Source organism: Chinchilla lanigera, unplaced genomic scaffold, assembly GCF_000276665.1.
Source record: "Chinchilla lanigera isolate Chin_1 unplaced genomic scaffold, ChiLan1.0 scaffold00021, whole genome shotgun sequence".
NCBI lineage: Eukaryota > Metazoa > Chordata > Mammalia > Rodentia > Chinchillidae > Chinchilla > Chinchilla lanigera.
In genome coordinates, this window is record NW_004955422.1 from 29,540,395 (window position 1) to 29,553,692 (window position 13,298).

Here is a 13,298-nt window from a genome sequence, read left to right on the forward strand (position 1 = left end):
ATTATAGATGGGGATCAGGTCCATCCTCTTTTCTTAGGAACATGAGGTTCCAGTAGGATGAAGCAGAAGGTGAATGAAACATCAGTTTTATGCCAGTGATGTCATGGACTGGAATTAAAATAAATGAATGAAAACATCATTTCCTTGAGCATTGAGTGTGGTGGTGACTCTTAGTATCGCTCTTACTATTTTAGAGAATTGTAGATGAAATACTCCCGGTTAGCATGTTTCTTCCATGCAGCCCTGCTTGAGAAGGACACAGTTGGGGATGTGCCCAGGTGGAGGATTTGTCTAGAACCCAGCCCCTCTATAATATCCTTACCCCACTTTCATACAATCTTGGCCTTCTTATATTTTCCCTCAAGTCACAGCCTGGCTCTACCCTAAAGATGAGGAGATGGCATGAATGTACAGAAGTGAAAGATGCCCTTAAGAGTATGTAATTTTACAGTTCTCACTTCTTTTGCTTCCTTATTATTAATATACTAGGTTGGCGGAGGAGGCTGTGGGAAATGCGGAAGTGTAGGCCTATGCAGAATCCTTCCTGGGAACTTGATAACCAGTGTGTATTTCTCTCTATATCCTGCTGAGGGATTCAGGTTGCAGGGTGTAGGTGGTCTCTTAAGAACTTAAAAATGTAACTGCACAATTTCAGGAGGTGGGTGGTACCTGGTCTCCAGAACTGACCAGGCTGTACCTGAGTGGGAGAGTTAAGAAGCCTGGGACTACAGCTTGTCCGCATCTTAGTGTGTCCCAGAGATTCTGTGCAGCAAAACTGGGCCCAGTTGGTTTTCTGTTCAAGGTCTTTCCTCTTCCCTGTCTCCTGGACTCTTACTCCTAGTCCTGCCTCCTGCCCACTTAGTCTAAGTGCTTCATGTATAATCACTCATTTACTCCTCACATCAACTCTACAAAGCATTAGATCTCCCATTTGTAGTCAAGGAAACAGGTTCAGAGAGGTTGAGTGACTTTTACAAGGTAACATAGGAGGCTAACTGTAGAATATAGCCTTGTAACAACTTATGATCTTAACGGAATTCAAATTAAAACAATATTCAAGCCTGCAATAAAACCTCACTCCTGAGAAATGATGCAAAGCATTCCTGTCTGCTGAAATTAAAGGGGCTGTGTAGACTTCCTAGTTTGTTTTTGACCCCTTCTTTGCCTGCCTGAGCACAAGCTCAGCCCCCTCCAGCTTTTAGGTCTTGCTCACAGGCCCCTGCTACAGTGTTCTCTAGACTGTGACTCCTTTCTCCAGGCCCAAGCCCTCAGCCCTCACAGGAGCAGAGACAGCAGGGGCCAGACCAGCTCAAGGCTCCCACGCTCTCCTCCTACACATTAGCACCAAGAACCTGAGATGTACGGTCAGCCTCCTACTCCCTGCCAGGCACTGTGCTAAACACCAGACAGGCAGCTCCCAACTCAGCTAGAGCTGCGATTTGACAGTGATTGCAAATAAGCACGCGGGGTATTTGGGAGTGCTGGAATGTTCTAAAAATTAAGCTATAGTGATGGTGGTACAATTCTAAATTTACCAAAAATCATGAGATTTATACTTAACGAGTAAGGTTGATGGCATATATTCAATAAATCTGTTATAAAAAATGAAGGCCACAAATTTTTCTGATCTTACTTTCACCTTTTTGCAGCAAAGACTTTTAAATTCTTTGAAGTGAGACTCTCCAGAGGCTTCTGACCTCACTTAGCTAGATGTGGCTTCCCAGAAGACAGAGTTATCACTAGAAGCCTCATGTTTGGGGATCAGTCAGACCTGGGTTCAAATCTGGGATTACACCATATATCACTCGGGAAAGATGCTTGCCCTCCTGAATTTTTGTTTTCGTAGTGCAGTGCTGTGAGGATGAGCCAAGACAGCTCAGTGAGCGCCTGTCACCAAGCCTAGCAGTGTCTGTGCTCCTTAGCTGAGTACCAAGGCTACTCCGCAGCTCGGAGGGGAGGGTTTCTCAGGAGGGCTCCAGTGTTTCATGATATCTTTCTTCTCTTACTTCTTTTGTTGTGGAGGACCACCTGGCTGACTTTCCTTGAAAGAAGAGCAATTATCTCCATTTTGGATAAATCTGGCCCTATTTCCATGTATTGATATGTACAGAGCTGGCTAGGACTTTTTCTTATCCCTTCCATTCGCTTTAAGCAATGCAAATCAGTCCAGGGGAGGTGCTGATGTGTAGTATTTGAAGCAAGGCGATAAGGCAGCGTTGCCCCACCCTGTAGTTCCCAAAAAATATGTGTGAGCCAGGCGGGATGGAGAGCCATGCTCCATGCTGGGTTCCAGCCTCAAGATAAAAGGCTATGACTTCCCTGGGCATAAAAGATTACACATCAGAGTTGAAGCACCAACCCCAAAATATCACATACTATGTCAGTTGTGTTATGCAGATTACTCTTTCTGCATATCTTTCTCTCTGCATATTGCAGAGGCGATTTCAGGCCTCCTTCCTAGCCCAGCTCACAGCACTCACATACTTCCCACCACTCTCACAGTCACTTATCCCCGAGCCACTCCCTTCTTTATGAATTAATAAAACCAGGATTTGGCTCTGGGTCGAGGCCTTTGTTCCAGTTAGCCATTATCCTAGCTGGACTTAGGACACAACTACAAATATGCCTTAGTGTCTTTATTCTCACCATGGGTTGCCCTGGAAGTGGTAGATTGGAATTAACTCACTAGAACTCCAATAACTTCTCCATGGGATTACAAATAGAAACTTCCCGGATCATGACTAGGATGGGGAAGAGCTCGCTATACTTTGTGTTTATGCACTGTGTCCCAGGTCCTGTCCAGTCCTTGTTATTTCTTCCAGAGACATGAAATAGCCTGTACTAATCTTTCCTCCCTCGCCTCTGCCCTAGTAATTATCTTCAACATGGGCTGTACAGTGACTTTTTTCTAGGTCACACTTTTCTCCAAAAATCTTACAACCCACTATACCATGGACTCTGAGCCCTGAACAAGGCCTCACCCTGCTCTGTCTCAAGTTCTCACAGTTATAGCTGCTTAATAACCATTTTTCTAAGCTTCTATGAAAATTTAATTTCTATTTTCTACTCTTCACTCCACCCGGGAATCCCTCGAACAGTTCCTTTTATCCAGCGGAGTCTCAGTTTTGTCCTGTATGAATTGGAGGTTTACAATTTCCACTTCTCAGAATTGTTTGAGGATAATAATGGTAGATATGATCATCACAGTAATAACAAGAATCAAAAGCAACAGTAATAATTCAGCACCTGCTATGTGTCAGGTAGTTTCTTAAGCAATTTATGTAATTTATCCCAATTATTTAAATTAGACACTGCTATGATTTGTATTTTATTATAGGAGGCTCAGATCATTTAATTTAAGATCCATAGGTAACAAGAATCAGGGCCAACGCCCCAATCTAAATCTGTGTGAAACGGATACCCATTCTCCAAGTCTACATGGAGTAGCTGTTTAATTAGTTCTCTCTTTCTTTTTTCATCATCTTTCATAGTTTCTTCTTTAAGTTCTGTTGGAGGTATGGCCCTTATCTGGCTTCTCCAGCAGCATGGCTGGAATCAGTCTCTCTCTCTCTGTTTTTGCCTCTCTCTTTTTTTTTTTGGATGGTGCTGGTGAATAAAACCCAGGGCTTTGTGCACGCTAGGCAAGTGTTCTATTACTGAGCTATATCCCCAGCCCCAACAACCCACTTTCTTGGAAACTAACTGGGTTTCTTGAAAAATACATTAATTTCTTCCAAAGGCCATAACTCCACAGCCAAATTACCTTGCACTAGGCCCATTTAAAAGTCCCATCACCTCTCAACATATCCACATGGGGGACCAAGCTTTCAGAACATGACACTTAGGAGACACACTCAAACTATCTCCAATGCATGCCTAGCCCAGGCCAAGTTTCTAACATTGTATGAGGAAATAAAGACTAAACATAAATCTAAAAAGATCATAAAAACCTACTATGATCCAGAGCGGCTGCAGAGGAGAGCACTGTCACCTAGAGTGACCAGCTGAAGCTTCTCCAAGAGGAGGCATTTGAGGAGAGGTGCAGTGGGTGGCAGGAGATGTCTATGGGAAGATGGGAAGGAGGAGCTTTATAGGCAAACCAAGGACAAATGCTAAATCCCTGAAGTGGGAACAGGATCGGCAAGTTCAAGATTCAGAAAGATGTATGTGTGTATATCCTTGTATCAGAAAGCTGAGAAGAACTTTTTAAAAAATTAAACGTTTCTTAACATATGTTTACGTGTTAATTAATTATCTAATTCCTTTGTGGTTCTCAAAAAGCCAAATGGCTTTAATTTCCCTATTTCCTCACTAGAAGGGAGAGCCTCCTCTTGCGAAGGTGCTGGCCAATTTCCCACGCAGTTGTCTTGCGCTGTGCAGAGATATCTGCTACACAGTGTCCCTTGGCCTGGCTGACCTTGTACAAATCCCCTCCTGTTCTAATTCGCTGCCTGTGGCTCTGCTGATAAAAGGACCGGAGGGAACTCTGCTTCTTAACCTTGCAACTCAGCCACCATCTCCCAGGCCCTGAGAGCCATGAAGCTTCTTTTCCTGTTTCTTGCCATTCTTCTGGCCATGGAACCAGTGATGCCAGGTAACTTGGGCTCTCTCAAGGGTCTGCGATCCTGGCAGCTACCCTTTCCTCTGCCCCCTCACTGAAGGCAACATCCTAGCCTTTGCTCATTTCATGCAGCTTTCCCAGGATCATATCACATTAACATTTCTCCCTGATTATTATTATTATTATTATTATTATTATTATTATTATTATTTTTTGCTAACTGATGGGGTAATAGATGATGTTTGAAACATCTGACATTTAAGGGCAGGGATGGCATCCTGGTGGGTGCTTGAGAGAGCTTGGGGTTGAAGGATTGGGTGCAAGTTGGGGGTTTGTTGGAGATTAGATCGAAAGCTGGGGTTGAGTTGTGACGGAAGGAACCTTGGGGTTGGAATGATTGGGGAACATGGGGGATGAGCTGGAGGTGAGGAGCTGGGATTTGCTGATGGTATGGGGCAAGTTGGAGAGGAGATGGGATTTTGGTTTGGGTGGAAGTAGTGTCGGGCATTAAATTTGGCTTGAGCTCAGGCTGGGAGTTAGTTCCCAGTGGTGCAGGGTGCTTGGGTTCACATTATTGAAGGGTGGCTGGTGGGAGTTGTGGTTGGTGACTTGATTAGATTTGAGTTGGACTTGGAATTAGGGTTCAGGGGCCATTAAGTGAGTAAGACTGGGAGTTGGCTGGGTTTTGACTTTGTAGTAGGTGAAGATGGGGTCAAGGAAGGCTGCAGATTGGGTTGTGGCTGGAGCTGAGGTTGGTTGGGCTTCTGTTACAGAGTCAGGCTCTTCACAAGGAGTTGGGTCAGTTGTAATGTGAGTGAATCCCCTCCATTTCCTAAATTATAGGCAGACACCTTTCCCAAGCTCCTTTATTTGGTGAGAACTTTATTAGTATCAACACTGATTCCAAAGGAAGGAGTAGGACGTTGGGGAATAAAATGATAGAAGGGTAGAAATCCTCTCCTGAAAAGGCTTTCCTGAAAACTTTGGAATTTCTAGTTGGAACAATTGTCTCCTGTCTTTCCCTTCCAGTGTTTTTTCTTGGGATTGGGTCCACCATTACTTCCCGAATCCTCTCTGTCTCTCCCATTCAAACTCGTATTCCCCTATTGCTCCCCTGCTTCCTCTTGTTTCCCCTCATGAGTGACCAACACCTGCTTAATGATTGTTCCTGCACCAGAAATACAGTGTTGGATGGATGGACACTGCCGGCTGGTGTCCACGGATGATGAAGACAGCATCACACATTGCTGAGATTGTAAATGGTCCTTATTTAACAATCCAACCAATAACAATTGATGGAGACCTTGGCTAGACCACTCCTATAAAGTTCATATGATTCAGGACAAGAAAGAAAAATAGAAATCACAGACAGAAATGACTTTGCTCTAGGTTCTTTGTTTCCACGTTTCATTAAACTCACAAATGTATTTCTTGTGTCTATCAATCATAAAGAACCATAAACCCAAAATGAACTGAGAGTGGAAGATGGCAGGACAGGGTTAAGTGGTAATAGAGGGAGGTCATTAGGACTGGCCCCAGCAAGAGGAAATGATTATAGGGTGTTTTTTTTTAATGTGTGTGTGTGTGTGTGTGTAGTGTCGAGGACTGAATCTAGAGCTTACGAGGCAAGTGTTCTACTACTGAACTCTTTTTTAAAAAAATTCTTATTTTGAAACAGGTTCTTGCTAAATTGCCCTGGCTGGCCTTGAACTTGTGATCCTCCTGCTCCAGCCCTCTGAGTAGCTGGGATTACAGAAGTGCACCATCATGCCAAGCTACGATTTTAGTTTTGAAGATGATTCCCCATCTCCAACCCCATGAGGGTTGAGTGAGGGGTACACTGAGGGAATTAATATGGGAGGAGCTGTGAGATTTCAAGGCACCTCAGGTGCATAGAAAGTGGGAGAATCTTTGGGCTGGAGAACTGGTCCATCGTGTGATGAATGGGCATGGAGTGGACAGGGAGGAAGTGGAGTGCTGAGTAGAGCCCAAATTTTAGGTTTCCTGGAAGGTCAGCTCAAATGCTTTCTCATTCTCTGAAACCCAAAACCCCCAGGGGTCACAGGATTCTCATATGCTAAAAAAGATAAAGCATGCAAATGTATGCATTTCCATATGAATATATGAATTTGTTCATTATTCATTTTTTATGGATTAATTTACCCATTCATTCATCTCTGGTCTGCCAGAGACTGCATAAACTAGCAGTCTGTGTATAAAACTCTCAGAACTTGAGCCTCCCCAACTGGAAAACTAGAAAATAGTATTATTTACCTCAGAATATAGGTAAGAATGAAATGAAATAATTCATAGTGTGCAGTACATACTAAGCCCTCAATAAATGTTAGCTGATGTGATTGTTCATTGATTTATTCAGATATTTACTGAATATGTGCTGCGTGTTTTCTGACTGTGCTAGACTCTAGAGAGACAGAAGCCTCTCTCATTTCAATAGATAATTTCGCCTTGGAGAGAAGTTACTCATGAGGAACATTAAAAAAATTCTGCTTGGAAATTTAGAGCACCTGAGTGTTCTTCCAGGCTTTACTATCTCAAATCTTATTCTTATGGTCTCATTTATCCAAAACAGTTTTTTTTCAGGGGCTTGGGTACTCAGTAAAGCACTGTGCACAGCACTGAGGCAAGTGGAAGAAGCCCACTCCCATCCAGGAATATACTTTGCTTTCAATTCCATATTTCTTTTTTTTCCCCCCTGGAAAGAGAGACCCCTCTCCTGATCCTGATCCTATTCCAGGGCTCCTCTGGCTAAGTCCCTCCCCATGGAGGCAGGCGTTATTGGGACAAGAGGGACATACCCCTTGCCCCAAGCCTGTGGCTGTCATCCCCACTCTCTGGACTGCACTGTACTTGTCCAAAGGCCTCCGTGTCTGCTTCCACGGGTTTGTCCCCAAGGTCCCCCCTGGAAGGTGGGTCTGTCTGGATGTTCAGCCCTAACAGGAGAAGTGCTAAGGACACCCCCGTTTGCAGAGGCCCTGGGCAGGGCTTTGATGTTCAGGCTGGAGTGTCTGCATCTGTCTGTGTCTGTGTCTGCAACTGTGTCTCCTCCCAGCTGGGGGCAGAGTTGGGGCTGCCAGAGAAGCGGGTCTAGGTCAGCTGCCCCCATGCTGCCTGGTTTCTGCGCAAAGTCTGAGAAATCCAAGAATTATAAATTCTAATCTGATCTCTCTGGTCAGTACGAAGGACTATTGCACAGAAGGGGATAGAATATATTTTATTTATTTCCTTTGTTAGCTTGAGTCACAGCATTTAAGTATTCTGATGTATGATACATGAGCCTCCACTTGCATTCCTGCTCCAGATTTTGATCTCACCTTTGTAGGTTCTCTCTCTTTTCCCAGCTGAGTTCTGACTGTGTTCACAAACTCACTTTTAAGAAGTGAGGCTGTATATCACGTTATTGTGTAATTATTTGAGTCATTGTCTCTTTCCCACCAAACCTCCAAACATTTTCCATTACTAAATGGAAACCCTTAGAGGTTCAGACAAGCGCTTATTTATAGCTGTCTGCTTGGTGTTAAGCCCCACCTCTGAGCAGATGCTAATATTTAGGGAGTATTTCTTGATCAATTGATAGATGAATGATGGGTTCATGAGTGACAGCATGAATGGATTTGGTGTGGGTACAGAAGGCTGACGCCAGGTTCTAGGAATGAGGTTGGGATCCTCTGGATTTGAGGGAGCACAGAGAATGGTGCAGAGGAGTACCTGGGTCTCTTTCAAGTCCTTGGGTCTTTTTGTTCCTCAGTTAGCTTGCTCCTGCAACACACAGGCTTCACAGAGTGGAAGGGGGTCTAGGGAGGGTCCAGGGCTCCCTAAGGCTTGGGACCTGGCATTGACACCTTCACAAATAGCAGTTCAGCCTCCACCAACTCATTGGAATCCTTTCCTCACTTGGCCAATGTCATTTAAGAACCTCCTCTGTGCCTAACACTGGGTACTCAGAGGCAACCGCTGGGGTGAGGAAGGGGCTCAGGTCTCTCCACTGAGCCACAAGAAGTCTTCAGATGACACTTGCCCATGTGCTTGAGTCTTAGAGCATATGACATTTTGAAAATTCCCTCAAGTTATTCCTTTGGGAGATAAGGCACCACCCCCAACAATTCCTTCATTCTTCATAGCCCTCAGAGCTGAGAGGATCCCAGGGGACCTTTCCCTATTTTCCACTTTCACAGGTGGAGAAATTGAGGCTCAAGGGAGGAAAGTTGGCCCGCACTAATAGTTACAGACAATGCTGGGATCAGTAGTGGTTCTCCTCTGACTTTTGCAGAACAGGTGAGAGAACATCCAAGATGACACTGAGTAGATGTGGGTAAGACAGAGTAGTGGCATTGAGTGACATGGAGTTGACAGGTAGGTGGGTGTGAGGAGATGAAAAGTCCCTGATGAAAGCCTTGGGAGTTAATCTGGACATCTGTGAAATCCCTTTCTGGGACACGGTGGCCTCTCTCCACCATCTTCAGTCCGGCCTCGCCATCTCAGATGTCCTGCTTTGCCCATCGTGCCTTTCACTGCAGACTGGCTCTTTTCCTCGGGGAAGATGGGCAGGGACCTCATCTCCAGAGGATGTGACATAAAGGGATGTGGCTTTGGTTTTTCCTTTTTGAAGGCTTCCTTGGCTCTCTCTTTTCCTCCTGGTGGGCTGAGGGATGCCAAGGAAGGAGAGAGAGTATGCTTGTCTGTGGGGAGGGTTGACGTGGCAGATGTAGATGCGTTTTGGAAGAACGCTTATACAAAGCTGGAAGGCCTGGGCCTGTCTCTGTGCTGGACCTTTCCTGAAACTGATGAGCGGCCTGCTGATGTAGCTGAAGCTCTGTTCACCCTCTGCTTTGCATTCCAGCACCCAGAATCTAAACCATATATGATACTGAGAGTTCATTTTCTCTTATTGCCCAAGAACCAAAGGAGTAAAGATATTTGCTTAGGTAACACATGTGCTCTAGACAAAAACAATGGAGGGCACCACTTTTATTTATGTAAAGACCTCATGCTGTGTGTATAAGTGCACACGTAATTTTGTGTTAAACCCAGTTGGACATAGAGGACCCTTTCGTGCTGGGTGCCAAGTTTAAGGCCTGACAATATTGGGTGCTGGCAATCATTCACGGAGTAAGTGAGAGGACTTGGAATGGCAGGTTCAAAAGTTTGGGCCCCACAGTGAAGACAGCTGAGAACCCATCTGTTATTATCCAAGGAAGCAATGATCCCTCTTTGAAACAAAGTCCTATTAGGTAGACAGGCAGCACCCTAGAAAGAAAGGGTCTGGGATACACAAGACAGAAACAAACCAAAGGAATTTATGATTGTCATTCCTCAGGTCCTGAGATCTTTGCCTGGTCTGCCTTCTTTTCTTCACCTTATGGAGTATTCTTATGTTTGTTTTATGTATAATGCCTATACTTTTAAACTCTACTTAAAAGGACACTTACAGAAAAGGACATTTGCTCTACTTTTCTGGAAGGGGAAGTTGCCATCACGCTTCAGGTTTTTACTCCGCTCCCCATCTCATCCTACCTCTCTCACTGCTAAGTGGAAACTAATTAGTATCATTGTTATTTTTTTCTGGCCAGGAAAAGAACTTCTTCGATGCATGGGCAACGCAGGAGTCTGTAGACCCTCTTGCAAAAAGAATGAGCAACCCTACTACCACTGCAGAAATTATCAACCATGCTGCCTCCAGTCCTACATGAGGATAAGCATTACTGGTGCAGAGGCAAATAGTGGCTGGTCCTATGGGAACCACTGGCCCCGAACACCTTGAATGCTGGCCATCACACTCTTCAAACTTTCTGGGAACAAGATGTGATGTTAACCGCCCTCATTAAAAGTCATGCATCTGCCACCCTTTTCTGTCTTTTATTCACCGGAAATGACAGTGAGAGATTGGGTTCTGCATGGTAAGATACCTCTGCTGGAGCTTGTGGCAGAGATCTGGAGTGATGATCAAAAGGACCAGACCGGTCAGTGAAGATGGAGGAGAAAGCAGTGGCCACAAATGGGGGAAGGTGGATGGGATTAGGCAGAGCCATGTAGGACTCAGAGAGAGACTAGGACGAGTGGGATGGATGTATGGAGCAGTGGGGAGAAAACTTGTGGGCAAATTTGGCTTAGCTCATGGTGGAACTTCCTAGCCAACAGAACTGTTGTAATGTGGGATAAGTTGCCTTATCAAAGTTTCAAGTTGTGGCTTAGGGCTCTATTTGATGGTTATTACAGGAGGAACTTGAATATTTCTTGCTGTTGTTGTTCATGAGCATTAAGCCGCTCTCATTCCTGAAGATCTACAAGGCTTACTCCTGCAGCGCCAGATCCAACACCAGATTGTAACATACAATTCCAATTTTATTTTTGTATCTGACTTCCCACTGATATCTTATTTGTTTCTCTTTCTTTAGTTGCAAATTTTATCAAAAGGAAAATATTTACCCTGGCCATTATCATTCTCTGTTCCTCTGACCCTCCAACTCATTATACTTTGCTTTTCTTCTGATTATTCTACAGAACTGACTCTGATCCAAGGGACCAGTGGACCACCTTTTAGAAAGTTTTGGGATATTGTTCTACTTGTATCTCACTCTGCCTCTGGACAGCATTTCTACCGTAGCTTAATCTTTCCTTGAAAACCTTAACTTCCTTGGGTTCTATGACTTCATTCATTGTTTCTCTAACTTTTAGGCTTCTCTTCTTCCTTTACCTATAGGGATTCTCCTTTGGTTTGTCCTTTTACACTCCTCTGAGGTTACTCTTCCATTCCAGGATTAAAAACCCCCCATATGCCTAGGGAAAAGCTGTTAGTTCTACAGCTATGATAACAAGCGAAAAAATAGTCTCAAACTTGTTTTTGCTCATCAGTGACAACTTTTTGAATGAACACAGCTGTAAAACACATTGTCAGTGACAGAACTATGCTTTGAAATCATTTTCCAATGATCTCTGAATTCCCCACACACCATGATTGACCCATTGCAGTGTCTGTAACCAACACAACCTCATACTGAAATGCTCCTCCCAAATGCTGTTAGGTTCAGTGCTTTGCTCTGCTTAATGAGCCCATGCCTGGCCAGCATGTTTCTCCTGTACTTAAGGAAGTAATTCTTTTACTTTTGGGTTTAGAGTTAGCAATGTTTTCATCCCTTGATGATAATTTTCCTCTTTCCTCCTGTGCTGCCCACTCTCTCATGCCATAAAACTTAAGATCTAGAGAAAATGCTCATTCTAAACCTGTATTACAGGAAGGATATTGGTCAAAGAACCCAGGTAGCCTTCTCATTGAAAACAGTTTTTAAAAACACTTCGCTGAAATACACAACAAAACATCTTAAGCGTCCTTGACCTTGCAAGAAAGTAAGGCCCAGAACATCAAGGCCAAGTGCAAGCAAACTCTCTTTTGAAGATGGTAGTGAAACTGTTTTTGTCTTGAAGACATTTGTTTGAATCAGGTGAATTTGAGCTCTGGTTGCTATAATTTTGGGGAGGATAGGACTGGCCAGAGGCAGGGAGACAGTTCTTAGGATCTGAAAAAAATGTGAGCCACCCTACTAGGAGATCCCTACATACTCCCTAGTCCTGAAAGTGTGACAAACACATGTAAGGACAAACCAGTCACACATTTCTTCTCCATCAACAGATGTTCTCAAGGAACATTGCCATATTTTGAACTTTGGTCCTCAGAAAAAAAATTTCACTGAAAATTTACAACCTCAAACTGACTTGCATTAGTCTCTCAGCCTGAATTCACGGTATATGAGTGGTTTTAAAAAAACCCAAACTGATAACTTAGTTTAAAGTTGACTCAAGACTGTAGTGCCAAGCTGACAGCAGTAAATGATGAAGTAGGTCTCTAACTGAAGACTCAACCAATTTACTTGGATAAAGTTCCAAGGGAAAATGCACAAATCAGAACCCCAAATCAAAAAACACCCAGGGAAAGAAGGTGCAATAAATTAAGGCCAGCAAAAAACATATGCTAGGGACTGAGATCTCCAAAGACTCTCAGTTATCAATTGTCAGGAATAGTAGACAGATTTGAAAAAAAATTCAGAAGGCCTGATTTTCCCATTATGAGTTGGGTATTGTATAATGTAACCTTTTGAATAATAAAATTAGAATTGTGAAGAAGCATTCCAATGTTAGATGGAAATTATATGTTCAGAATTGAGACTTAGCAGGCCTGGAAAGCATGAGCCACAAGTGCAGGAAGCTCAGTGGCTTCTGGTATCCATTCCTACTTTATTCTTTCTCCTTTCTCCATCATGCAGTAATTATGTCATGTGGAATTTCCATGGTTAACTCACCACGGAGGAAAAATCAATGCCAGGTCTGTGGTGTGGTCTGCATGATACGCTGGCACCAGCCAGAAGTGTTGCATTATAGCCTGATGTAGAAGTAGCTCTGAAAGACAGAGGTTAGAGAAATCCTTCTAGGAGACATAGGGATAACCTAATATAGGAATCTATAATAATCATTGATAATGAAATAGACTGAATGTTTTTTCCAGGACTTGGAATGAGCTAATTTAGAAGATGTATAGCAATTAGGTCTGTGATAGTTGTGTGGGTGGACCACTGTGAAAGGGACAAGGTGTGAAGATATTCTTAGTGCCATCAGAAGGGAGACAAATAAAGCTCCATATGTGATTAGGCTGGGCCCAGGAAATAGACTTATGGAACCAGGCTTTCAATTGTTTCTATTCCAATCTTTTTTTTTTTTTTTTTTTTTT

The 13,298-nt window shown here is 43.6% G+C and overlaps 1 protein-coding gene across 1 annotated transcript; it reads left to right on the top strand.

The window, feature by feature from the left end:
• The first annotated feature begins 4,410 nt into the window (after positions 1-4,410).
• Defb119 (defensin, beta 119) lies at positions 4,411-10,421 on the top strand. The gene is made up of 2 exons (XM_005384921.2): positions 4,411-4,594; positions 10,150-10,421. Exons 1-2 carry the CDS (start codon positions 4,537-4,539, stop codon positions 10,338-10,340), a joined length of 249 nt encoding a protein of 82 aa, XP_005384978.1. The 5' UTR covers positions 4,411-4,536; the 3' UTR covers positions 10,341-10,421.
• The last annotated feature ends 2,877 nt before the right edge of the window (positions 10,422-13,298 follow it).

Bases quoted from the DNA above. Each gene is read 5' to 3' on its own strand.
- Defb119 (XM_005384921.2), top strand. From the start codon at position 4,537: ATGAAGCTTCTTTTCCTGTTTCTTGCCATTCTTCTGGCCATGGAACCA. The intron at 4,595-10,149 runs GTAACTTGGGCT...TTTTCTGGCCAG, and splicing joins CATGGAACCAGTGATGCCAG to GAAAAGAACTTCTTCGATGC.